This window comes from Rhinichthys klamathensis, unplaced genomic scaffold (assembly GCF_029890125.1).
Source record: "Rhinichthys klamathensis goyatoka isolate OS25496 unplaced genomic scaffold, OSU_Roscu_1.1 h1tg000020l_1, whole genome shotgun sequence".
NCBI lineage: Eukaryota > Metazoa > Chordata > Actinopteri > Cypriniformes > Leuciscidae > Rhinichthys > Rhinichthys klamathensis.
The window spans coordinates 3,299,086-3,325,023 of record NW_026606571.1 but is presented as its reverse complement, the minus strand read 5'-3'; the positions used below and the strand labels follow the sequence as shown (position 1 = coordinate 3,325,023).

Below are 25,938 nucleotides of genomic sequence, written 5' to 3'. Positions count from 1 at the left end.
TGTAAGTGCCCAACTAACACCAAATCTTAATTTTCACCATGAAAAACATGCATTAAAGGAACACTCCGACTTTTTGGGACTTTAGCCTATTCACCTTATCCCCCAGAGTTAGATAAGTCCATACATACCTTTTTCATCTCCGTGCGTGCTATAAGTCTGTTTGACGCACCCACTGCTAGCTGCAACCATTTACATCCAGTCTTTGTGCTAAGCTAGGCTAGCGGTGGGTGCGTCAATCAGACTTATAGCACGCACGGAGATGAAAAAGGTATGTATGAACTTATCTAACTCTGGGGGATAAGGTGAATAGGCTAAAGTCCCAAAAAGTCGGAGTGTTCCTTTAAAATGAAACGAACTCATTCACACTGCAACATAAATATTGTACTGTGAAGATCAATTTTTTTTTTTTTTTTTTTGGAGTTGAGATAGATTAGAGAAAGTTTAAAAAAAAAAGAGCAGTCATTGGTCATTTTGGAAAACAGTCATTCTGATATCATGAATGTTTGATGTCAGAAAGGGAAAAAAATGTTTGTGAATATTTTATGCTCTCCTGCTTTTAGTTAAATTGGAATTTGCTGTGAACAGGCGTGTTTGTGAATATTTTATACTTTCCAGTTGTTTACACTACAAGAAAAAAAAAGGTTATAAAATGATTTTTGTGTTCTGGGAATGGCATAAAAAGAGTGAGGTAATCCTAAGTCTCTTTATACCTGTTGGTTTTTAGGGAGAAACGGAAGCAAGACCTCCAAGCAGAGAATCGTCAGATGAAGAGAGAGAGGAAAGAGAGGAAAAAGAACCCTGGCCTGATGATAACAGCAGCTCCAGGTAAATGTTCATTGCTCTCAAACTTCATATGACACAGTGCCATATATCTGACAGTCCTTATACACATACATCAATCAGATCCACAAATACTGTATATGCCGGATCTGTTTATAGTGATTACTCCAGCGATTACTCAGACTGGACAGCAGATGCTGGCATAAACCTCGAACCGCCCAAGAAGACCAGCGTGAAGAAAAAGAAGAAGAATGCCAGCAGCTCGGAAGAAGATGGAGAGAAGAAAAAAGACTCCAAGAAAGAGAGGAGGAAAGAAAAGCAGGACAAAGATGGAGCCCTACCAAAGAAGAAGAAGCCAAAGGAGAAACGGAAGGTCAGTGGTCCTTTGTGTGTTATTTTAATATGAACCTTTTTAGAAATTAAACTCTAAACTCAAAACACACTAATCAAGCTCAATAGATTATTGAATGTGTCCACTGACAACATTCAGGAGAGTTATGTTATTCTTTTCTTTTTTTTTCATGAACCGTTATGAACAAATGTCATTACAACCATGGAAATGACATTTTAAAAATGTTTGGAATTAAATTACAGATTCCTTTCTCTTGCCAAGGCTAATTTCATAGCTAGCATTGAATGTATCCCAAGTGAACACAATTTAATAATACTTTCACAATTTTTGCATAATTTTACAAATACATCTTGACTTGAAATTACATATTAAAAAAATGTTTTTTTAAATCTCCCCATCTTTGTATTCTTCACACATCACGTCTCATTTAATCTCAAGCTCTTCACTGACACTGATGTCTCTATGCAAGTGCACAACTTTATTAAAGTGATAGTTCAACAAAAAAGGAAAATTCTCATCATACTCACCCTCATGCCATCCACAATGTATATGACTTTCTTTCTTCAGACTTGCTTGCTTTCTTTAAAGCTCCAGTCCGTAACTTTTTTAAGTTAAAAATAATCCAAAATAATTATATAAAAAAAAACTTATTCTGCCAGTGGTCAAAACTATCTGCTTGCCATAGCTAGATTCAAAACGGTTAGCTTGTAATAATGATTTTAATTCCAGTGGTACTGGTGGGTTTCCGCGGGAAATTCGAGCATGTCTTTGCGTCATGACGTCACACCCGTACACATAAAGAAGGAGTTTCGGCTAGCCGGCTATACTGCGCGTGACGAGATGTTTAGATGTATAGGCTTTTCTCGCAGCACTTTACATAATTAAACTTATGGCATCCAGAAAGATCCAAACAACAACCATCAGTGTCAACTGGAGATTCAGCAGTTATAAAACCCAAAAGACTTCGTACTTCGGATTTAAGGTGGCTAGAGAAAGAGAAAGAAACCGTCTCATGCGAACACAAGGATTTAAACATCGGCGGGGCTTTTGAAAAGTGCGTGAACTCCGTGTTTTGAAGGGGTTCAAAACGGAAGAAGAGACGGCTTTTTTCTGCTGAACAAGTAAGACATTTCAATAGTTCAATCGTGTAACAGTACGTTTTCTTAATTCACACAGTTATGGAGTTTCCTTTGTTGTGCCTTTCTCGTTTTGCTATTATGGAGAATATGAATTCTGAACTACACAGGTAACCATAAAACACATTAAATTTAACATTAGTCACGCAATGCTGATGTGATGTTGTTAACATGAACAATTTGAGAACAAAGTAGGCTATAATTTGCACGGTTGCTGTAAATCGCGTTGATTAAATCTAACGAAGCTTATCATGTCGAATGCTTTTTTCCCCTTAGTTGGTCAGAACAAAAATGGATGTTACTTACTTGTTCAGAAGACATTTTCTTATGAAAATTCTTATGTTGGTCAAACTTTCAAAAAGTGAATCTGTGATTCTGTATGACAGTATCCACACAGCGCGGTGACTGACAGCACCACTCGCCTCAAAACACTGTGTTCATCCGCGCTGTTTCATGCCGATTTACAACCCACGTAAAGATAATAATTCCGCGAATCACTGCAGTTACAGATTTCGAACAGAGAGATGGCGACAAAGAGGAAAAGATACGGACTGCAGCTTTAACCACAAATATCTTAAAGGGTTAGTTCACCCCAAAATGAAAATTCTGTCAGTAATTCCTCACCCTCATGTTGTTCCAACCCCGTAAGACTTTCGTTCATCTTCGGAACACAAATTAAGATATTTTTGATGAAATCTGAGAGCTGTCTCACTCCTTCATAGGCTTCTAGGTAATTGCATCTGCCGGCCCAGAAAAGTTAGTAAAGACATCGTTAAAATAGTCGATGTGACTACAGTGGCTCAACCTTAAGTTTATCAAGCGACGAGAATACTTTTTGTGCGCAAAAACAAACAAAAATAACGACTTTATTCAACTATTCGCTTTCTTCCGTGTGGGCCTCTGAGTGAGTTCACGAGAGCGCCACGACACATGCGCGAGAACTGATTGTATTTTAACATGTGTATTTATTCATTCAGAGGATACCTGAACTGCAGAACCAGGGTTTGACATTAGAGGAATGGCTGCCCTCACCCTGGATCACTGACACCATGCCACGGAGATGCCCCTTCACCCCACAGATGGGTGATGAGGTAAAAAACACATTACTCAGTGCAACAGTCTGCTAAAGAATAATTAAAATGGGAAAGATTTTTATTTATGTGGTGTGTAGAAACATGGTTAATATTAAGCTGCTTGTTGTGTTTGCGAACAGGTGTATTATTTCCGTCAAGGCCATGAAGCTTATGTAGAGATGGCCAAAAAAAACAAGATCTTCAGTATAAATCCTAAAAAACAGCCCTGGCACAAGTTAGAGCTTAGGGTAAGTCTTCGAAGAAATACATTTTAACCTCACAGTATTTTTCATACACATGATAAAACAAAGAAAATGATTTATGATTGTGTGCCTACAGGAGCAGGAGCTGTTGAAGGTAGTGGGGATCAAGTATGAGGTCGGTTTGCCAACTCTGTGCTGTCTGAAGCTGGCCTTCCTGGACCCAGACACTGGCAAACTGACGGGCGGCTCCTTCTCTATGAAGTGAGTGCAGTCTGCGTGAGTCACAGTGACTTATTCACGATGATCTTCGCTGAGTGGCTTTTAACCTGCGACTCGCATTTCTATTGTTGTCTCAGATACCACGACATGCCTGATGTCATCGACTTCCTGGTACTTCGGCAGCAGTTCGATAATGCAAGACAGAGGAACTGGATGATAGGTTAGTGTGTGAATTGAGTGTGTTTCTGCACAGGTTTCAATTTATATGGGTTTAAATGGGTCAATGACACACAAATGTTCGAGATGATGAAAAGGATAAATCTTTGGGAAATCTAGTTCAAAATGCAAGTGCTAAATTCTTTTAAATGCCATCTTTGGGGTTTTATGCCTGTTGAAAAATGATTATAATGACTAAAAAATTTTCTTAGACCTTGAACAGACATGATTGTTCAAACTCCATTTGACCTGATTTAATCTTGCTCTTTCAAAAAGGCTTTTTAAAAAAAGCTTACTGACCGTGACAGTCATCACAGGGGCCCTTTCTGTTACATTGTTTTTGTTACATTAAACAAAATACATTTTTGTGAAGAAATAATTTATATATATTTAGATTTTTTTCTTGAAAAATATTTTTCACTTTTACACAGTTTTAATAGAAAATTGTATTCAAGTAATTGTCTAAATGAATTGGTTTTTTTTATTTTTTTTTAAATAACTTAATTTGTTGCTTTCTATTAATGACTGCTTTTTCCTGATACAGAGTTGATGAGCATGTCTGATTTGACACCCATTTATTTTGTCAGGTGATCGTTTCCGTGCAGTGATAGATGACGCCTGGTGGTTTGGTACGATTGAGAGTCAGGAGCCTTATCAGGCCGAATATCCGGACTCTCTGTTCCAGTGCTACAACGTATGGTCAGTTATCCATGTCCATCTACACATTTTACACATTCTGGAGTAATTCAATTATTGTTACATCGTGTCTTAACCAGGCATGAACCCATGAGGCCACAAGCAATACACCCTATTCGTTCTACATTAACCTCTATTCTATGTTGCTTTTAACTACATTAACAAATAGTGAATTTTAAAACCCACAACTCTTTCTGACGTTAATTGCTCTATAACTTAACTCACTCTTTGATTTTTTAAGTTAAAGGCTTAACATAGTTTATATGGAGGCTTAGAAATTAATCTATTGTGAGCTTAGTGTGGTCTGGTTTTACTTTTTTTTTTGGGTAATAGTAGATGACATAATGTTGACAGCTTTGTGTTATTGTGTGATTCAGCTGGGATAATGGAGATACAGAAAAGATGAGCCCATGGGACATGGAAGAGATTCCCAATGAAGGTATGATAAACACTACGGCTGTCAATAGAATGAAATAACTTTGATTTTAGGATTCATTTAATATCCTAAGATTTTTTGTAGTTAACACGTTTAATTTTAACTTGCTTTAATTTGCCTAGAATTTTTTTTTTTTTTTAAGAAATTAATATTTTAATTAGGCAAGGATGCATGAAATTAATCAAAATTGACAGTTAAGACTTTTACATTGTTACAAAAGATTTCTTTTTCAAAATGATGTTTGAACATTGTATTCATCAAAGAATAAAAACTGTATCACGGTTTCCACAAAAATATTAATAAGCACAACTGTTTTTAACATTAATAAGAAATATTTCTTGAGCAGCAAATCAGCAATGATTTCTGAATGATCATGTGACACTGTAGACTGGTAGCCTGGATGCCAGCCCGAACCCCGCCCACAACATTTTTTGGTCGGGAAGTTCGGTCTGGACTCGATCCATTGAGGAGTAATTATGATCGGTTCAGAAATCGTCGGGCCAATCAAATTGCCAGGGCGGGCTTTATACGATGATGGACAGATTATCTGCAGTTACGTAATCATCACGTTATCAAAGAGCGCTTGGGTTGAACTGGTTTCCCTCAAAGTTGACTGCTGCTGGAGAACTGAGATGTATAGATTCCGCTATTGCGTCTGTTGTTAAAGAAATCGACAGCGCATTCATTTTAAAAGACGAACAGAGAACTGCAATCAAGGCATTTGTCGATTGGAAAGATGTGTTTGCCGTCCTTCCTACAGGATTCGGCAAAAGTTTAATTTATCAGCCCTCTCTGATGGTCGCTAAGAAGATGGTATGTGGTCGTTGTGGTTTCTCCTTTGGTCGCACTCATGGAGGACCAAGTAAAAGAAGCAACACTCATTATTTTACTACTTCTTCCAGCATGCGTGCAGTTGAGTTCTGACAACTATGTGTAGCCTAACATACGTCACTTACTGCGTTGCTCTGATTGGTTGTAGGTCTATCCAATTGAGTGCAGCAGGGTTTTTTTCCTGGTTCGGTTAAGACACGCCTCATAATCAAAGCCCTATGGAGCAGTATCAGACTCACATTCTGACTAGAATGTGAGTATGACAAAGTCAGGCTAGTAGACTGGAGTAATGATGCTGAAAATTCAGCTTTGCATCACAGAAATAAATGACATTTTAATATATATCACAATAGAATAGTTATTTAAAAGTGTTGTAATATTTTGCAGGAGTTTTACTGTCCTTGTGGTGACATTTGGTTTCCACAATGTAGGCAAAACCTGACCCACACACAAAAACGTGGTAGTTGTCATGGCAACCATCAGATCGAGAGTATCAACTGCTCTGATGTCCAGCTGGCATTGTTTTAATAACCAATACGAACTGAGCTGTGATTGTCTGTTTCTTCTTTTCCTCCATCTTATTTTCTCCATCTGTCTGCAGCAGTATTTCCTGACGAGTTAGGCCTGAGTGTGCCTCTAACTGAGGAGGAGCAGAAGGCCTTGTTGTACAAGCCCTTAGAAGGAGAGTGGGGCTCACGCACACGTGACGAAGATTGTGAACGCATCATCAGGGGCATCGACCAGCTTTGCACTTTGGGTATGACTTTTTCATTTAGCATTACATGATAACTGAGAAACCTTACTATGGCTGTGTCCGAAACTAAAGGGATATAACTAGGGGTGACTGGGTTACACTTAGCTCCCAAGACTAGACGATACACGTTATTGGGTTCATTAAGGACGAGACGATATTTTAACACTATTTAAGAAATCTTCAATGACGAAATATATGACTGGAAAAATTGTCTTTTGATTATTTTGACGTTTAATCTAATATTTTTTTTGTTGTTGTAATAAAACTAGACCTAAGAGAACAATAGCCTTTTAAATTACTTAAAATACATAATAATAATAATGAGGCAATAATAATTGATTTAAATAAAAGATCAAAAGTAAGTAGTTATGTGATTTTATTGAACAACACTGTTAAAATACATAATGTACTATACATAATATAAACCTTTATTTTAAACCTTTATTTAAACCCGGTATTTTACCGGTCTTGGTGTGACATGGATGTTAATAAAGCCACAAACCACGTCACACCACATGAATATCAAAAGACAGAACAATATAATGCAAGCACTGTAAAAGGTTTTGCCACAAACTCATCCCTAGATATAACTGAGATTAGGGCTGCACGATATATCGTTTTAGCATCGATATCGCAATATGCGCATCCGTGATAGTCACATCGCAGAACGAAGTAGGCTATAGGGATCATAGTTGATCCCTGATCCGTACGGGACTGGAACTCGCGCGCTGTTTTCTGTGCGCACACACACAGTCACGCTGACAGCACGTGAACACTGAATTGTTCTCTCTCTCTCTCTTTTGAGCTTAAACGGACACATGCCCGCAAAATGAAGTCAAAATGCCCAGCTCGTCGAGTATTCTCGTAAACACAGTTGGTTATGTCTGTGTTGTAACTATTGAGAAAGAAAGCAGATACGTGTTATTTATATTAGTCCGTGCATTCGTCTTAAAGGGACAGCAGCCTTATATAACCGCAGCTGTTTGTCAACAATCTTAATCAAACAAAAAAAAGAGAAAATAGCTTTTGTAGCTTTAACAAAGATAAATTGTATTAATCAATTAATTATATTAGTTATATTTTATTTGTACAGTGAAGACTGTTATTTTACATTTGATTATTCAATTTCTGTGCCTGAATACTGATAGATTTACCTGAAAAACATATCACTGCTAATTTCAGTTGTATCTTCTATTGTATTTATCTATGCTTGTAATTTGTTTATTATTTTCTATGCAGAATCACTCCCCTACAAAATCACCCCAATTATTCTAGAATTAATTATTTTCAAATAGAGCTATTCAAATCATCTGGTGAAATTGTCTTTATATCGCAATATATATCACAGAAAAGAAAAGTATCGCAGTGTAAGTTTTTTCCAATATTGTGCAGCCCTAACTGAGATTCTTTTTCTCCTCCAGATGTGGCTGTACCATTTGAATTGCCAGTGGACTTGCAAGCATATCCAACGTACTGCACCGTGGTTGCTTACGTCACAGATCTGAGCACCATCCGACACAGACTAGAGAACCGTTTCTATAGGTCAGCATGAGCTCTGATTCTCTGAATGGACAAGACAACCCAACACTTGATTTATGTCAAAATCAGTGTATACTAATGTAGAGGATGTTGAATTTATATGTGCATCTGTTGTTTGCTGCTGTTTTTGTCAGGCGAATGTCGTCGTTGATGTGGGAGGTACGCTACATCGAACACAATGCTCAAACCTTCAATGAACCAGGCGCGTTCATTGTCAGAACTGCCAAATTCGTATCTGACCTCATGCTACAATTTATTAAGTGAGTCGCAAATAAAACTGAACCGGCAGTATTGAATTGGGATGCATAATATATTGTTTGCATATTGATTTTTGATATCGGTATCAGTATTTTAATTCATTTGTATCGTCTGATATTGGATATTTAATTTCTTTATTTTTACATTTATATTGCTTTTGCCATCATCTCATGCTCACTTTATTCTTTAAAAACACTAATGATTTAACACTGTTAAATGTATTATTTAGGAAGTCTCAAAATGAATATGCATTATTCACATACATTGTATTGCAATGCTGTAATGCTTAAATTCCATTGTAGCAATTAAATGGATTGATTTTATTTTTATTATTCAGACAAAATAGTATACATTTTTAATACTAGCTGTTTATTAGTTAAAAATAATTATCGGCTTATCAGACAAAATATTTGTATCAAAATATTAGTTTAAAGTTATACATGCTTTTTGACTTCCTGTCTCTATGTCTGTGTTCTTCAGGGACCAAAGTTGTACAGATATTATTTCACTATATAACAGCATGAAGAAAACCGCTTTCTCAGATTCAAGTGATGTAAGTGTCATTGAAACACACACTCATAACCACTCATATTGAACACGATTTAATACATTATTTCAGTACCTTTAACAACTGTTCTTTTGCTGCTTTGCAAGCACTTGGTATACAGGAAGTGTAAATGTGTATATTTATGTCAGTGCGTAACATGCTTTGACACTTTTTTCCCCAACTCAGGATGAAGATGAGGATGAAGAGCATGAGGCACCTTGTACATCTAGCCGCAATAAGAAGGTGTACATTTAATTGATTGTTTACCTTTCTAACCATGCCAGAGAAAACAGGATTGATTATGTATGCAAGTATTTTTTACGTCTGTCAGTAACATACATGCACATCATGGCTAATCGAGAGTGTTGTTCTGTTTCAGAGGCAGCGGCAGCAGCCTATCCTGAGGAGTCTGCGCAGTAAACCAACATCAGACCCTCAGGCCTGGAAGGGGCGCTGCAGAGAGCTGCTGGAGCTCATCTTTCAATGTGAAGATTCAGAGCCTTTCAGACAACCTGTGGATCTGGAGGAGTATCCGGTAACACAGACACATGAGAAAATACATACACACAGAACTGTACTTCATACCTATAGCATCCGGTGGGAATTATGAAGGATGCCATAGTCTCGGCCTCAGACCTCATGTTATTGTTATTTTTGACATAAAAATGTATTAATTTTAGACAAACCAAAATTCACATGACAAAGTGTACATTTTCTGCAATTTTTTTAGGGATTTCTGTAATACTGTAACACTATGTCAACTACACATACACAATGTATTTACACACACACACACTACAAAAATCTTTTTTTTTATCAGTATTTTTGTCTCGTCCAGTAAAAACTTTTATGTCCTTAAAGGGCTCATTATACCACTATAATGCCCTTTGCACAAGATATAAAATAAGTCTCTGATGTCCCCAGAGTGTGTATGTGAAGTTTTAGCTCAAAATACCCCACAGATATGTTTATGTAGCATGTTAAAATTGTTACTTTTTGAGGGTGAACAAAAACTCACTGTTTTTGTGTCTGTCCCTTTAAATGTAAATGAGTTGCTGCTCCCAGCACAGGGGGCAGAGCTTCAAGAGCTTGTGTCCTGAACATTTCAAAAACTTTTAGCCATTTATGTTCAAACCGGAGTCAGACAAAGATGGAGAGAATTAAGAAGAAGTGACAACATGTACAAAATTTGGTAAATTGTTTTTTCTTAATCATAAACCAAAAAAAAAAAAATTGCAATGGGGTTGGGGAAAAATAAAGATATATTCTCTTAAAAAGTGTTGTTATCTTACATAATTTTATATACATGACCGTTCAGAAGTTTGGGGTCAGAAATAAATTAATGCTTTTATTGAGATTGATCAAAAGTGACATGTTTTTTAAAAAAAATGCTGTTCTTTTGAACAGGAATAAAATATTAATTATTGTTTTCAGTATTGAAAATAATAGGGAATGTTTCTTGAGCACCAAATCAACATATTAGAATGATTTCTGAAGGATAATGTGACATTGAAGACTGGAGTAATGATGCTGAAAATTTAGCTTTACCATCACAGGAATAAATTACATTTTTAAATAAATTAAACAGTTATTTTAAATTATAATTATATTTCACACTGTATTTTTGATCAAATAAATGTATCTTTGTTGAGCATAAGAGACGTCTTTCAAAGACCTTTGAACAGGAGCATAAATAAGCATATCTAGTTTATGTTTAGTAATGTTTAGTAATTTGTACTGGAAAAACAAGACAGAAATACTGATTAAGAAAATGATTTTTTGCAGTGCACTGTCTGCTTATATGCCCTGTTCATCAAAAATACCTCTCTCAGGACTACTTGGACATTGTGGACACTCCTATGGACTTTGGGACTGTCTTGAACCGCCTGTTAGCAGGAGAGTATGACACTCCCATGGATCTTTGTAAAGATGTACGTCTTATCTTCAGCAACTCCAAAGTCTACACACCCAGCAAAAAGTCCAGGGTATGAGATCATGTCCAATTATTATCATTTCATATTGTACACATAGTAACCATTGTAATCTCATAATAAACATTGTAATCTCAGTAGTCAAACCAGTTCATCTAGTTAATTTACTAGTTTATTTTTTGTTTGCTTGCGTGTTTTTGTGTATGCAGATCTACAGCATGAGTCTGCGATTGTCCGCTCTGTTTGAAGAACATATCAGTTCGATCCTGACCGATTTTAAAGCTGCTCAAAGTCTGCAGAGTGAGCGATTCACCCGTCAGCGGCTGCACACGGAGCGCTTGACCAGACAGTCTGTGAAGAGGAGAAGGAGCTCTTCACCTTCAAGCTCCGCCTCTAGGTACTGACAGCATCTGATTGGTCATTGAAAAATATTATGTCACCATTTCTAAACTTTGCATAAACGTTTTCTTCAGAAAAGTTAAACATTTGATTTACAGCAAAACTAACACAATCAAATATTTGTTTTATTTTCTGATTTTCAGTCCAGAAAGGAAGCGGCGGGTCTCCTCTCGCTCTGCTCCTCGATCAGACAATGCAGCTCCGCCCACTCCCGCTGGACCTTCCCGGGCTCCTTCTTTACGGCAAACACATCCACAAATCAACGGCAAGGCTGAGCCTCCTGTCGTCCCTGGTCGGACCCGCAGCTCGGCTCGCTTTGGAACCCATCTCACAGATGCACCCTCTGCACAGTCAGCTCCTCCCCCTCCCGCCACCCACAGTAAGGTGCCAGAGCCCTCCTCCAGAGTCCTGCGCACCCAGAACTCTCACTCCATTGGTGTCTCCAGGGAAACCGAGCGCTCTGCGGTTCCCCACAGCAATGAGGGTGGAGCCAGAGAGTCTCGTAGGAAGCTTCGGACACCTGTTAAACTCACACCAGGTCAGTAGCCGATGATAAAAGCTTTTATTTGTTGTCAAAAGCTGATGTTATTACATGAGGGACTTTCGAACCACAGGAACCTTTTCATAGTTCCTAGAACTAATAACGGAAGTACACACTTTTTGGCGTGTTTGCACCGCAGGAATTGGGAATAAATTTAGTTCTAGGATCGCCTTTTGGGGGACTAAATTAGCTCCTACTTCAGAGTAGGGTTATCACGAAACCCACGACACACAACAAAAACACAGCTCGGATCATGGAGTCCTCCATTCTCCAGTTGTTGAATGCCGCGCTGTTGCTGTCCGCCAGCTTACGTCACTTCAGAGTTCCTACTGGTGATGCGAATGCAACCAGAAAAATGGCTCTAGGGAAACATTTAGTTCACGGGGAACCACCCTGGTGGCTAGTTCCTGTAAATAAGTTCTTAGAACTACCCGATGCGAAGGCCCCTATGGAAGGGGATTTTGAATGTTTTCTGGAAATGTAATTTCAGTGCACAAACACTGAAGTTACTGTAGCTCTACTACAGGCCCAAAGGAATCAGTGAGAACTAAATAGATTTTTTCTCTTTTTTTCTGCACTGATTTTTTTTTTTTGAATGAATGAATGAATGCATTTAAACTTTTTTTTTTTTTTTTTTTTTTGCACTGATTTGGGAAAACATTGGTTGTTTTTTCTGAGATGATTTTATTTAATTACATAATGTATGTATGGTGGCATAATTCGCTCTCGCCGCCCTGCCAACGACGCCATAGAAAGATTCGTGGGCGGCGGGCGCTCTGACGTAGATCGAATGCTTGGTCTTTTTTTAAACTTTATTTAAAGGGGGCCGCAAAGCAAACAAAAATGTTGATCATTATTTGTGTAGACTGACCAAGTAGGGTATAAGTTAACCTCATGGAATCTTTTAAATCTGAAAGTAAGAAATTGATCAAAGGAAAGAACTTAACAATTATAGTGACATATTTGCTAACGAAATAAACCAATTAAAAGCCATTTGTGTGGTGTGGCTTTTGTGTTCATGTTTAAGTGCTAATCTAATTTGCATTCTCGCTGAAAAACAAGCGTTCTAGCATGAAAATGTTGCCTATAAATAGTGTTGCGTGCCTTCTTATCAAATTCACATGATCAACCTCTCTATTTTGCTTGGGAACTAATGTGGTCGGAACCAAAGTTTACAGGACTGCGTTCTCTGGAATCCTCTCAAGCCGAGGATTTCTATATTCCGATTGGTTGCCGCCGAACCGCGTCATAGCTCATTAGCATAATTTAAAGTTGACCTGACTTCAACTCTCCTCGCTGCTCTCGCCGTTCCAAGACATTGAAAATGAATGACTTCCGGCCACTTTGACGCTCTCACCGGCGGCGGTGTGAACGCACAGTTACACTTTAATTATAGCTAAAAGTATAATAAAATTTGTCAAAATTTAATTTAACAAACGAACATCACAGCCATGTGAAGTCATTGGAAATCTGTGGATCTTATCCCCAATCAATCTCATGGGATTGATTCCCAGGGTGCATATATTAAATGAATATATGTAAATGTTTGATCTGTACTTACATGCTGCTTCTCTCTTAGGTCCAGTGGATCACAACTCTCCGCCTCAGAACAGTTTGCATTTGAATGGTCATAGTCAAGTGACTGTGGGAGTGGTACGAAGAGGCCGGGGCAGACCCAGATCAGACGCACAAATACAGACGCCAGTAGTGGTACCGCCACCCCCATTGCCCCAGGCCTCTGGGAAAAAGAGAGGGAGGAAAAGCAAGAAAGACCTGGAGTCCCTAAGAAGAGACTCCGACCAAGAGGAGGAGCTTCTTCTGTCTACTGGTGATGAGGGCGGGGCTTCTTCTACGGCCCAGGACAGTAGTCTTTCAGATTCAGGGGTAGTGACTCCAGAGAGTCCGAAACGACGAGGCAGACCACGAATCACCAGATCGACAGATACTCCACCTCCTTCAAGCCCCAAAACCCTCAGAAGGAGCAGTCGGCGTGGCACCGAAGAGACCACACCCCCTACGCCAGGCCCCGCCCTAAGGGAGGAGCCTGACATTTATATGGGAGAGGATGGGGGCTCGAAAGGGCAGATGAGAACGCGTAACCAGGGCCGAAGGACAGCTTTCTATAACGAAGAAGACTCTGAGGAAGAGCAAAGACAGCTTTTGTTTGAGGATGCCTCCATTACTTTCGGCACGTCAAGCAAGGGGAGAGTCCGCAAGCTCACCGAGAAGGCCAAAGCCAACCTTATTGGCTGGTAACAATGCCAACTTTGCATGTCCTATGCGACACAACCCCTTATCCTCACCCTGCTGGGGAGGGGGGAACCATTCCTGCTGCTATCAGACTGTCATGATTATCTGAATCTTTCATTCTCTAAATTGATTATAACGTTTTGAATCTTTGACTCTTTTGGTGACTTAAAGAGTCACAGCCCCTTGACATCCCCCAACTTCAACATTTTCTTCCACAGAAAAATCACAAATGCAGTTAAATACTGATTTTCATATGCACTATATTTGAATGCCAGTGAAGAAAGGTACTTACACAGTCTTATGAATCCAAATACCTGATTTCATCTCTCAAGAAAGCACTTATGAGGATTGTTGAGTGTGTGTGTGTGTGTGTGTGTGTGTGTGTGTGAGAGAGAGTGTGAAATAACTTGAGCTTTTACTCTGTCTTGTTTCTTTAAACTGTTAATTTTATGCATTGTTTTTACACAGTTGTTGCTAAAGGCAACAAATCAAACACTTGTTCAAAAAAAAATCTATTTTTAACAGATCATTGTGTAAGTGGCTGTAAAGCTGTAGTAGAGTGCAGAGAAGGACCTCATAAATTTCCCGTGTTGTCTTTTTAACGTCTTTCTCTGCAAGTCGAGATCAGTGGCAGTGGTAATTCACGCATGTTTTTATATAATTAGCAATACCTTGTGCCTTTTCATATTTTCAATACATTATGGCTCCTTTGTACTCCCCAATTTGTGTGTGTGTGTGTGATAGAGAGAGAGTGTGTGATGCTTTGGCGTATTGATTTATTCAGTACAAACGTGTGTTATTGATCTGTTGTTGGGTCCACACATGATCTGTGTGTGTGTGTGTGTGTGTGTGTGTGTGTGTGTGTGTGTGTGTGTGTGTGTGTGTGTGTGTGTGAGACATAGATAGTGACATCACTCCTTGCCTGTTTTATCGGGCTCCCAGAATGCACTGTGATTCCTAACTAGAACCAAGACTTATAAATACAGTGACCACAAAAAGTGTTTTAGCACTAAAGCCACAGTTTTAAAATCTCTGAATGTCATTGCATTAGAGAATGAAATATCAAATCAGGGGGCATCTGCAAACAAATGATGGTAGAGCTTTTCAGAACTAACTCAAGTTTTTTTTTTTTGCATTCTTTGAAACTATGGCTAACAATGTAATATGTAAATTTGGAATGATTAATCGTATGATTAATTCTATTAATGATGAATAATTATGAATTCATTATGAATTTTAAAAATGAATGCAAACATTTTCAGTTTAACTAATTTTAATATGATAGTGTCTTAAACAAGCAACACCTTCATTTGGAGGCTTTTCTGAACAAATAATATACAATACTGTTCTAAAGTTTGGAGTCTGTAAGATTTTTTTCATGTGTTTGAAAGAAGTCTTTTATGCTCACCAAGGCTGCATTTACTTGACCAAGAATACAGTAAAAACAGTAGTGTTGTGAAATATTATAAAGTGAAGCTGAACTTTCAGCATCATTACTTCAGTCTTCAGTGTCACATGATCCTTCAGAAATTATTCTAATTTGCTGATTTGCTATTTAAGTAAAATTCTTGTCATTGTCCCAAAATAACAAAAAACTTACTGACCCCAAACTTTTAACAGAAGTGCACAGTTATTTGTGACTACTTTGATTAATTCGTTAGAAAATCATGTGATTAAATCAATTTGAATAAAATTACACTTCTTCTTTAATCCAAACGACAGCCCTACTTTGAGGAGATTTTTTAGTGGATATTCCCCTCAAGGTCACTCAGGTGTTTTCGCAGATTATTTACCAATAATTTTAGCACAGTCATTATTTACCAACATGTTAAACAACCAGAAAGTGTCCAAATGTTTTGCTTAAACATTTTCTTTCTTTAAAATAGATGCCACTTAGTTTGACAATGTGATATTTAATGCAATGTCATTAATACATTTTTAGATGTTTCTCAAGTGTCCAAATACTTTTGTCAGCACTGTATACTCTTACAAACCACTATTGGCAGAGTTATTAGTATGTGTGTAGCGACGTTCGTTGCCTCACCTTTTCAACACTCTACCTGTAGTTTCATCTATCCCGGAGAGCAGGCCTCTGTTTCTGTATTAGGTAAACTCATTGAATTACTGGGGAACTGCTCATTTCATTAGCATTTGTTTTTGCCTGATCACATTGAAACACTGTGTTTGATATTTCCCATTCTGATGCATCGACTCAGTAGATACCACAGGGCAGCGAATCACACAAGAGGCAGTGTGCATGTCGTATTCTGTGTTTTTGAATGTGCCTTGACTTTTTGTGTGTATGTACGTACATGTCTGTGTGATGTACAACTGAAGAATTAAGGTAGTATATCCCACCTTAATGTCCGGACTCACTTATGCAGCGTGGTCTCCTTTATAAGGGAGGCATTCAGTCTGGTTTGTTGCCATGTGATTTTGTAGGTTCTTGCGTACTCTCAGCAGTTGTGGTCTGGGTCATCCATTACGACAGAGCTAATCCAGCCCATAGCTTTAAAACTGGTTTGATGAACCAAAGCCTTTGAATGTGTTTAGTTGTGGAAGTTTATGTACGAGACTGTTTGGTAAAGTGGCTGTTTTATATGCAGTTGACGCATGTCTGAGTCCATTTCTGTACTTGTGTTAATGTACAAGCCCCATGTTTTATTGAGCTGGTGTTTATAATCTGTTGCTACATGAAAACTGTATTATATCTGATTCACGACCCCTCTATTACTACCACCATACTGCACAGGAAGTGACATCGGTGACAGGTTTTAGAGGGGAGATCAAAGATGGATGCATGTTAGTATATTCTCCGTCTTTTAAATCTGAAGGTACAGTCATGTTTGTGGGGTCAGGGTCTTTTTTCCCCTCTCCGGTCTTATATCCTCAGACTGAGAGGTCTTTCTATGTTAGTTTGTATACTTTTATATAAAGGAAAAAGTGTAAATAAAGACGTTAAATAGAATGTATGTGTAGGGTGTACTGCTGTCACATTAGTTCATACTGATATTTTAAGGAAATAAACATTTGTGTTTCCACAAACTCTCTTGTTCTTTCATTCTTTCACATGTTGTTTTGCTTTAATATGGTCATGGGGAAACTTGGAAGTATCAGGCAAAATTTGCAATTGTGATTTCCAGGCCTGAAAAGGCCATAGATATTAATAAAATCTTTTTTTTTTAAACCCAGAAAAACATGGTAATTTCTTTTGTGAATTTAGTACTTGGCCCTACAATGTTTTTTTCAGCAATATAGGCTGTATTGTGTGAAGTGAAATATAATATATGAATATATTAATAGAATTGCTGCCTTACATGCATCTGATTGATATTATATAACAATTGCTAAATTATGAGAACTAAAAATAAACACAATTTTAATTTTATGAAGGTTAAGATACAATTTAAAACCATTGAATGGTTGATGATAAACCATTTCGTGGAGGTCAGCGACCTCTATCGTGCATTATTTGGAACTGCGCGTGAAATAAAACAATAATTTGTCATTGCTAGGAAAATGTACAAGGCCAATGATATAAATGTATATTTAAAGTATATATTAAGATAAAAATGGAAATAAAACTGGTATAAATATGAGTTATCATTTAAATTTTTTTTATTTTAAAACAGACTCACCTAATGAAATGCCGTCTTCATTTAAAACATTTTTTTTAGAAGGCACTGGTATATGAATATTCCTGGTGTTTTTTATATTAAATATATGAATATTAAATACATTTATATCAAATCTTAAGAAAAACTTAACTGCTAAATACACTTTAAAAAAAAAACATTTCTCAGAACTATGACCACAAAATAAAAATTTTGCAGTTTGCAGTTTTGAAAAATTATTCAGGATATTTGGCTTACAAAACCAAACATCCTTTCCTGACGTGGCGGCGCGAGACTTGTACACACACCTCCTCTCGTGGGGAGCCGCTATTGGACGCGCACTGTCTAATAGTAGCCTAGGCTACTAATGTTCAACTTGGAGGCGCAGGTGTCAAACCGAAACTGCCCGCATGTAAATTTCATAATTCAGTTTTCAAGACAGTGCTTACACTACGCATAACAAGCCAAGAGTTTCGGCGAGCTCTTCCTGTTATCAAGTTAAAAATAGTAGCCTATCTCTGACAATAGTGAATTGAATTCAGTGCTTATTCACTGAAGTTCTTGCATAAGGTAAGGTAGGCCTACTTTTAACTGTGCAATGTTTTGAATAAATATTGTGAATGCCTAGACATACAGGCCTATTCTATAGCCTACTTTTAAAACTACAACAGTGACATAGGCTACTGTGCTCATGTAGTGATGTGAAATCTCTGTCATATTAAATGTACAGTGATGCCTCAAATCACGTCAGGTGTGATCTTGCAGCTGACGCTGCTGCTGTCAGCTTTACCTGCGCAGTATCTCATCTCCATGTGGACGAGCGGCACCGAGGCACAACGACACATCGCCACGCGGAGGTAAACACGCATCACGCAAACACTAAACAAGAGATAGGAGTCAGGACAAATATTGTTTGACGTATGTATATATATATATATATATATATATATATATATATATATATATATATATAATGTGTGTGTGTGTGTGTGTGTGTGTGTAAATTAATAGTCTACTTTTATGATTTCAACGATGCAACAAATTGACCAAAAGTACAGTAAAGACTTTTACAAAAAACGTTCTATTCTATAAGAACTAATAATAAGAAATGTTTATTGAGAACCAAATCAGCATATTGATTTCTCAAGGATCATGTGACACTGAATAGTAACTGAGTGCTGATGCTGAAAATTCAGCTTTACCATCACAGGAATAAATTACATTTTAAAATATACTAAAATAGAAAACTGTTATTTTAAATTGTAATAATATTTCAAATGTTTACTGTTTTTAATATTTTTGATCAAATAAATAAGATCTTATGTCGAAAACATTTAAAAAATCTTACCAACCCCAACCTTTTAATCGTTAGAGTACATTCATATAAGTTCTAACCTAAAATCTTTATTTCAAATAAAAAAATGATTTTATGGACATGGTCAACTGAATGGCAGGTGGTCACCAATTCTTTTAAGTTTTCAACCATTTTAATTCAACTTTTAGCTTATTTTCCAGTTTTAAATGGTCATGCAGAGTGACAAATTAATTTTAACTACAAAATGACATTACTAGTCAGAGGTTTGAAGAGAAATTCTTACAAATGTATATTTGTCTACAAAAGATTTTCAAGCATTAAAGCTTAAGCTTTTAGATCTACAGTAACGGCATGTTTAAAATTTGTTACTGTACTTCATCATCTCTCAATGAAAGAGACAATAGGCTGCTGCTGTTGTCACTCTTTGAAATATTCCATTCCATATCTCATATTCAGCATCCTTGACACATGGGACTCTATGAGAGGATCCTACTTGAACTCGACTGCTTGGGTCGACTGGCTAAATACCTGGATTCCTAAACTACCGTGAATTTATGCAATTTCTTTCTTTTCTTTTTTTAAAGTCATTCTGAATCACTCAAATGCTGAGGTGGGATGTTGTGTCACTTTACAGGTCCTTCGGAGAGGAAGAGGAACAGTACCCAACTCTGGAAGAAGCGCTCGTAATCGAAATGTTGATGCATGATAATGAGCAAGGCTACTTTGGAGGTAGGCCTACAAGTCATTTCTCTGAATAATTTCACATCAGTCATTTAATCCGGTATTTAAAGTTTGTTTGATGGAAAAATAGATGTAACAGAACATGACAGATGTGTTTATGTAATCAGTCTCAAGGGAAGTGCGAAGCCCCAGGCCTGCATACGTGCTGCACCGTGTGGGTCAAGTTATCGTGGAGACACAGAATAAAATGGTTGGGGTGATAGTGGGCTGGGATGCAGGACTCCGAGCCCCACCAGAGTGGATCAAGAGAAAGAAATTCTCAGACTCAGAGGTTTGTAAAACAACAACGTCATAACCTGAAACCACAGAAATATAACAGTAGTCCATTAAAAATGTGTATTTGTGTATAGCTTGAGAGAGCCAAGGACACTCCTCATTACAGAATTCTGTTCAGTGGGCCTGATTCCTCATCACTACTGATCGGATACATTCCCCAGAATAACGTGAAGCTCTTTCAAGGCTTGGAGGTGCAGAGAAAAAGTTTTTAACTTTTGTGTTCACCTTGTCTTCTAGGCTGTTTAGGTTATTGGACTAAATCAGTCTTAATCTTAATCAGTGTTTGTGTCTGTCTTGTGCCACAGCCGGACATTCCTACTCTAGAACACTATTTTTCACACTTCGATGGGGAAAAGTTTGTTATGGAGGAAGGGTTGCAAGAAATCTACCCTCACGATTGAAGGAGTTTTAAAAATGTTTTAAAAACACCTGGAATCACAGACATGATGCCTGCTACTCTTCACTGACAGTATTGATTCTTCTTTTAAAGCAATGAAAAAAAGGAGGCGAGTAAATTTGAGAGATAGTATATCTTGTTTACATACCCCATATGCATTTACACTGAGCAATTTTAGTTATTAAACTGAAGAGCTAAAAAGAACTAAATGCAATTTTTATTGTCGCTTTTATATTTTTTAAAAGATAAAGGTCTTAAATGATTTTGCAAGGGATATGTAAAGTTATGAGCAGAACTATTTTTTTTATGTCAAAGCGAAATGATAGACTATTAAATGTTTTTATAATATGCCATTGGATCAAAATGCATGCATGTTGATCTGACTCAAATGGGTTTCAGGATATGAATGAAGTTAGATGTCAATATGATATAGCCTAGCCCTAGCCTATTTATTTAGATGAACAAAATATAAGGATTTGTTGTGTAAAACAGTATTGAGAATGTTATAAACAGTGTTCAAAGTAAAGCCATAAATACAACCCTTATATATTATTAAAGTTTCATTTATTTAAAATATGCCTTTCGAAATGTTGTCTTTTTAGTTGTCTATCCGTCTATGTGTAATTCCCATAATACCTTGGGAGCCACCGAGTAGAGTGTGTTTAGACAGTGCTCCTCTAAAACACAATAATAATATATCGAGATATTTTCGAACTAAAGCAAATGATAAGGTGAAGAAGACGCAGGAAGATCCGGCGATCGTCACGTGCTCGACAGGTGCTGGTATGTGGCGTATTTTTTCCTTCAAGTAAGATGTTTTTGGAGTGATGGATCAGTCATGAGAGTAGTGTTGTTCTCAAACGCTTGTTAAAATGTTCATTAAGAGCAGGTGGTTGTCAATATCTCGCTGTTTGTCGCCCAAGCACAGGTTCGTGATTATGACGCCTAAATCAGTGTGGTTTTATAAATATTATTGCGTTTTTATTAAACGTCCAACGAGTAGCCTATACAAGCTGTACACATTTTAGGCTTAACGAATTGACTAACTGGGTTTATTATTCAGTCAAACCTGACAGCTTCAATGATCGATTAGCTTTTTTGGTAGGAGTTCACCTGTAGCTATATTCACCGGCCTAGATTGTTTCATTTTCAGTAGCCCACCCAAGCCTCTTGTCTGCTGTTTTGAGATACTTGTATTCTTTGTTATTAATATCCTGATATTGTGTTCGTTTTTTTGTTGTTGTTTTTTTTACATTTCATGGCAGCTGTGTCGGTTATTATTATTTTTTTATAATAACTATAAATGTTTTATCCAGTTTTTTCTCTAAATGGATTTTCAAAGCCCAAAATGAATCTGTTTAGGTCATGCAACTTGCAAGAATGGATATCTATTACCAGGGCAGGTGGTAAACACTCTCCTTCATATTTCTTTTTGTGTTGAGTTTGCATGTTCTCCCTGAGTCTGTGTGGGTTTTCCCCACAATCCAAAAACATGCAGTATAGGTGAAATGGAGACAATTGTCCGTAGGTGTGAATGTGTGTGTCTGAGTTCCGAGCCTACCTACCCCGGAAAATTATTGCCAAGAAAATTCATGGTCAGTCTCATGTATGGATAGAGATGGCCATAGAATCACCAAGAGTAAGAGAATATGAAGAGGGACGTGCACAGGGGGGTTGCTCAGGTTGCCCGGGCAACTGCCCATATGCCCTTCTCGACTCAGGTTGCCCTTTCAAAAAAAAAAAAAATAATTTTAGGCCTAAAAGAATTTCACGTAGGCCTAGATAAAAAAATAATAATAAAAAAAAAATCGCAAAGCCGCATTCACTTCCATTCGGGCACTCAGCTCAACTGTTTACGTGGCTGCAGCTCTGCACGCGACCATAGACTGCACGCGACCGGTGCGTAAGACCCCGCCTCCATCTCGTGTCATAGCGCGTCAATTAATGTGTACAACATCCATGACAAAATAAAGCGAAACTATCCTTCTGGTCACGAAAAGAGGAAGAATAAAAAAACCATGAGAGTGAATTGCGGGAACAACAATCAGTGAAACTTGTGTTCTCTCCTCTCTAAGTTTGATGTCAGCAAAGTTTGATGTTTTTCGGTCTTGCTAACCTAGCTGGGCAGGCAGTGCATCTCTTGCATCACTTTGTGCCTGACAAAAGTGAGAGTAAAATACAATTATTTATTACGTTTGTTTTTGATAAACGACAAAGTGCAACGGTGTTTGTTTACTGCAGCTCAGAAAACATAACCGCGTCGCGTGTGTTATCCATGGTGTTATCATGCGTTCATATGCGCGTGCACGAAGTGAAACGTGCATTTTTCAAGCAGAATATGTGGAGACCAGACATACTGTACAATACATGCACGTGAATGATGGCACTCCCAATCAAAGTACACATTATACGTTTAAAACAAGACACTGATTATCTAGTCTCAGTGTTAAAAACTCTAAACAACTGCACTAATTATGCAAGATAGAAAGCAATGTATTGACAATTTGACATTGATTGACTATTGATTTATAGGCTATATTGAATTTAAAATGTTGATTAGCTGGACATACTGGTCAATATGGATGCACATCCCTCAGTAAATAATAACCATAAATCAAGAATTGCTTCAACATGCATAATAATAAATAAAACAATCATACTGATGCCGAAAATACCCAGGCTGTAGAGAGAACCAAAGTTAATCCCAAAAGCCAAAGCTCAGGGTTATAATTTATTATTTTCTTCTTATTTATGTTTACGTTAATGTTCACTTGTTATCTTAACATTCTATAGAAAATACTCTATTCAATAAATATTGTTTGTTTGAACCTCATTCTGTTCTATATTGTTGTACTTATTCTTTGACTGTTTTGTTTAAAGGAGGGAGGATTGTATGGGAGCACTGAAGTGTCAGGTGTGACTGTGTGGCAATGGCAAATGGTTTACATAGCTCACGACATCACGGGACAGGTACAGGACCCCTTAGGGCCCCAGGGGGAGGTCAGGATCGGCACTGGGTTTAGCAGTCGATTCTGTTCCCTACCGGAATTCCTGTTCCCTTTACGCAATCATACTACAAATCATGCGTAGTTGCCCGTAGCCTACCATCACAACTGAATACGAGCAAGAAGCACAACTGAATGTACGGGAAGCCAAAAGGTTAAAAAAGGATTGTATTTTTTCCCAAAATCTAAGCGTTGTTTTTTTTATTACAAGCAATAAATAAAAGAGCAACTGCCCCTCAAAATTCCTGTGCACGTCCCTGATAAGCATCACAGAAGAGTACCATATTTCACATTATTTTACCAGCTATAACAAGCAACATAGGGGCATTCTGATTCATGAAAGAAGTCTGCCCTGTCCTGCTTATATAGTTATAATTACATAGTGTTTGGCACTACAAATAACAGAAGTCTTATAGACCTCTAATTTTTGCTTGTAGAAATATGAGAACAATTTTTAGAAACCAAACATATATGACATCCGTTATTCGTGCAAGATGCGTACATGCATCATTATACGAGTATGTATTCCCTATTCAAACACAGGCTCATCTAACTCATTTTCTCACTGAAAGGCTATCTAACTCATAGACTTTCAGATTTCAACTGTTTTCTAACATGCAAATATGATTTTACCAGTATGCTTAAGTAATGCTCAATTAATTGGTTCGGACCAAGTTTTTAGCATTACCTTTTGAGTTGCACACAGTGCTATTCAACTCTGGATTGGAGAATTTATTTATTTAAAACATCAGTAGGAACATGTGGTATCTTTATTTTAGGCCCTTTTGTGAATATTGGTGGTCCTCTATGGTACTCACTTCGTAGAACTGTGTTAACAGGTTTAGTCAGCAGATACTTGGAAAAAAAAATCGTTTAATTTTATTATTGCTAAAGAAAAACTTCAAAATTTCCTCCTGTTGCTGTCCTTTAGTCGCAATTCAAAGGTCACAAACACACGTGAAGAGACATAGACTAATGTAAGCCCAGTCCTCTGATGTAGTGTTGGAGGAGAGCCAGTGACTTCATGCTGGCCGCTGGTCCACTCTCGTGATTCCTCCTCGCGTACAAGCAGCGGGCGTCCCAGAGCTTGTCCCAGAATGCCACACGCCTCGCTGGCTTTTAGTCGAGCGTTGTCCACTGCTTCCAAACATACTCGCCGTCTGCATTCAAATCATTACAAACAGGCATATTAATTAATTTGAGATGGCAGATGGATGTTCAGGCTTACAGTGGAGCTTTACATGAAGACTGACATTGTTCACCTTAACAAATTGAGGCTTTCGGCACTGTGACTGTAGTAAGGGTCACCAACACACACGCTTTTGTCTAGTTTTTCAATCAAAACTGAGCGTGCATGCTGCATCTTCTCAAAGTCTGAAAACACAACAAGCACCTGCAGAGACAAAATAGATAAATAAAGAGCAAACATATAACCTGACAAGATAGGCCACCTCTATCCATCTTACCTCGGCTTGCATGTGGAAGAGCTCCTCCTCTCTTTGTAAATGTTTGGCCACAGTGATGTTTTCTTCCTGTTTGGAAAGAAGATACTGGAATTGTTTGTTCTTTCTTTTTTTTTATAAATACGCAACTTTTAATCAATTAGCACCTTAACGTCATGCTGTCTCGCAGTCTGTAGTACGTATTCCAGTCTTCGTGAAACACTGTTAGTCACGTCGTTAACATTTTCTTTACTGTTTTTGACGCTGATGGAAACGGTCGCGCGGTCCGGAGGAAACGATATCTCCGCACAGCCCGTCACCTGAACCACTCTTACGTTACTTTGAATGTGTAAAGGTGTTTGCTTGCGGCCCTGATAGAACACCGCTTCGTTTTCGTCTCGGTAAACATCACCAGCAGTCGCTGAAACTGCAGCAAAGACACGAGACGGGGTGTGCGCCATATTTGTTAGTAAACCAACGTGGCGCTATGGCAACTTGTACAGTGCATGTCGGGAAATGTTGTTGTAGTCGCTTTTTATACGTCACAACAACAGCAATTTCTGAAGAACTTTTGTGTTGGCGCAAACTTACTTCAATATGTATATTTCCAAATAGTTAATCGTTCGAATTGTTTTAAAAGGTGCCCCATTTTACTCTCATAGATTTTGAAATCATGTTATTTCTTGAGAACTGACCAGCAGAGGGCAGCACAGATCAACAAACTGGCTTGACTTGTTTGACAGTAAATTTCAGTAATTTTGTTACATAAAACATTTAGAAATTAGACAAATGTCAAAGCATATTATTTGAAATTTAAGTTTCAATTGATTTAAAGTATTTATGATTTAGATGCCTAAATAGTAAACGGTTAGAATGTGGTGATATCACCATAGGAAAATGTAGGCATAAAAATAATGTATTATTATAATAATTTGTTGTTGTTGTTGGTGGTGTTATTATTATTAAACTATAAAAAGTCAATATATT

General features: G+C 37.6%; 3 protein-coding genes across 5 annotated transcripts in view; 2 read left to right on the top strand and 1 right to left on the bottom strand.

The window, feature by feature from the left end:
• The window catches only part of phip (pleckstrin homology domain interacting protein), a 51,121-nt gene extending 36,574 nt beyond the window's left edge, over positions 1 to 14,547 (top strand). The window contains exons 22-39 of one of the 3 annotated variants that reach the window (XM_056239738.1): positions 725 to 825; positions 952 to 1,153; positions 3,246 to 3,359; positions 3,482 to 3,589; positions 3,681 to 3,805; positions 3,901 to 3,983; positions 4,567 to 4,678; positions 5,053 to 5,114; positions 6,544 to 6,699; positions 8,118 to 8,238; positions 8,370 to 8,495; positions 8,974 to 9,046; positions 9,227 to 9,283; positions 9,420 to 9,575; positions 10,873 to 11,025; positions 11,181 to 11,368; positions 11,514 to 11,908; positions 13,491 to 14,547. In XM_056239738.1, the coding sequence (XP_056095713.1) occupies positions 725 to 825; positions 952 to 1,153; positions 3,246 to 3,359; positions 3,482 to 3,589; positions 3,681 to 3,805; positions 3,901 to 3,983; positions 4,567 to 4,678; positions 5,053 to 5,114; positions 6,544 to 6,699; positions 8,118 to 8,238; positions 8,370 to 8,495; positions 8,974 to 9,046; positions 9,227 to 9,283; positions 9,420 to 9,575; positions 10,873 to 11,025; positions 11,181 to 11,368; positions 11,514 to 11,908; positions 13,491 to 14,167 (3,009 nt within the window). In that variant the 3' untranslated portion in view covers positions 14,168 to 14,547. Of the gene's footprint in view, positions 1 to 724; positions 826 to 939; positions 1,154 to 3,245; positions 3,360 to 3,481; positions 3,590 to 3,680; positions 3,806 to 3,900; positions 3,984 to 4,566; positions 4,679 to 5,052; positions 5,115 to 6,543; positions 6,700 to 8,117; positions 8,239 to 8,369; positions 8,496 to 8,973; positions 9,047 to 9,226; positions 9,284 to 9,419; positions 9,576 to 10,872; positions 11,026 to 11,180; positions 11,369 to 11,513; positions 11,909 to 13,490 lie in introns of all 3 variants that reach the window. The other 2 variants (XM_056239737.1, XM_056239735.1) reach the window with 2 other exon arrangements.
• A 3,587-nt stretch (positions 14,548 to 18,134) lies between these two features.
• Positions 18,135 to 20,514, top strand: si:dkey-261l7.2 (uncharacterized protein LOC569751 homolog). Its single transcript, XM_056239747.1, has 7 exons — positions 18,135 to 18,345; positions 18,506 to 18,632; positions 19,547 to 19,636; positions 19,725 to 19,819; positions 19,939 to 20,102; positions 20,182 to 20,298; positions 20,413 to 20,514. Exons 2-7 carry the CDS (start codon positions 18,508 to 18,510, stop codon positions 20,506 to 20,508), a joined length of 687 nt encoding a protein of 228 aa, XP_056095722.1. The 5' UTR covers positions 18,135 to 18,345; positions 18,506 to 18,507; the 3' UTR covers positions 20,509 to 20,514.
• A 3,747-nt stretch (positions 20,515 to 24,261) lies between these two features.
• irak1bp1 (interleukin-1 receptor-associated kinase 1 binding protein 1) lies at positions 24,262 to 25,454 on the bottom strand. Its single transcript, XM_056239746.1, has 4 exons — positions 25,119 to 25,454; positions 24,976 to 25,041; positions 24,772 to 24,902; positions 24,262 to 24,669 (listed from the first exon to the last, which is right to left on the bottom strand). The coding sequence occupies exons 1-4, from the start codon at positions 25,410 to 25,412 to the stop codon at positions 24,411 to 24,413; spliced, it is 750 nt and encodes a 249-aa protein (XP_056095721.1). The 5' UTR covers positions 25,413 to 25,454; the 3' UTR covers positions 24,262 to 24,410.
• Positions 25,455 to 25,938: the final 484 nt, after the last annotated feature.

What these genes read in the sequence shown, in the direction of transcription:
- si:dkey-261l7.2 (XM_056239747.1), top strand. Translation starts at nt 18,508, where the DNA reads ATGCCTCAAATCACGTCAGGTGTGATCTTGCAGCTGACGCTGCTGCTG. An exon ending in ACCTGGATTCCTAAACTACC is followed by an intron (nt 19,637 to 19,724) that starts GTGAATTTATGC and finishes GTCACTTTACAG; the next exon opens with GTCCTTCGGAGAGGAAGAGG. An exon ending in AGCTCTTTCAAGGCTTGGAG is followed by an intron (nt 20,299 to 20,412) that starts GTGCAGAGAAAA and finishes CTTGTGCCACAG; the next exon opens with CCGGACATTCCTACTCTAGA.
- irak1bp1 (XM_056239746.1), bottom strand. Translation starts at nt 25,412, where the DNA reads ATGGCGCACACCCCGTCTCGTGTCTTTGCTGCAGTTTCAGCGACTGCT. An exon ending in CGAGACAGCATGACGTTAAG is followed by an intron (nt 25,042 to 25,118) that starts GTGCTAATTGAT and finishes CTTTCCAAACAG; the next exon opens with GAAGAAAACATCACTGTGGC. An exon ending in GAAAGCCTCAATTTGTTAAG is followed by an intron (nt 24,670 to 24,771) that starts GTGAACAATGTC and finishes ATTTGAATGCAG; the next exon opens with ACGGCGAGTATGTTTGGAAG.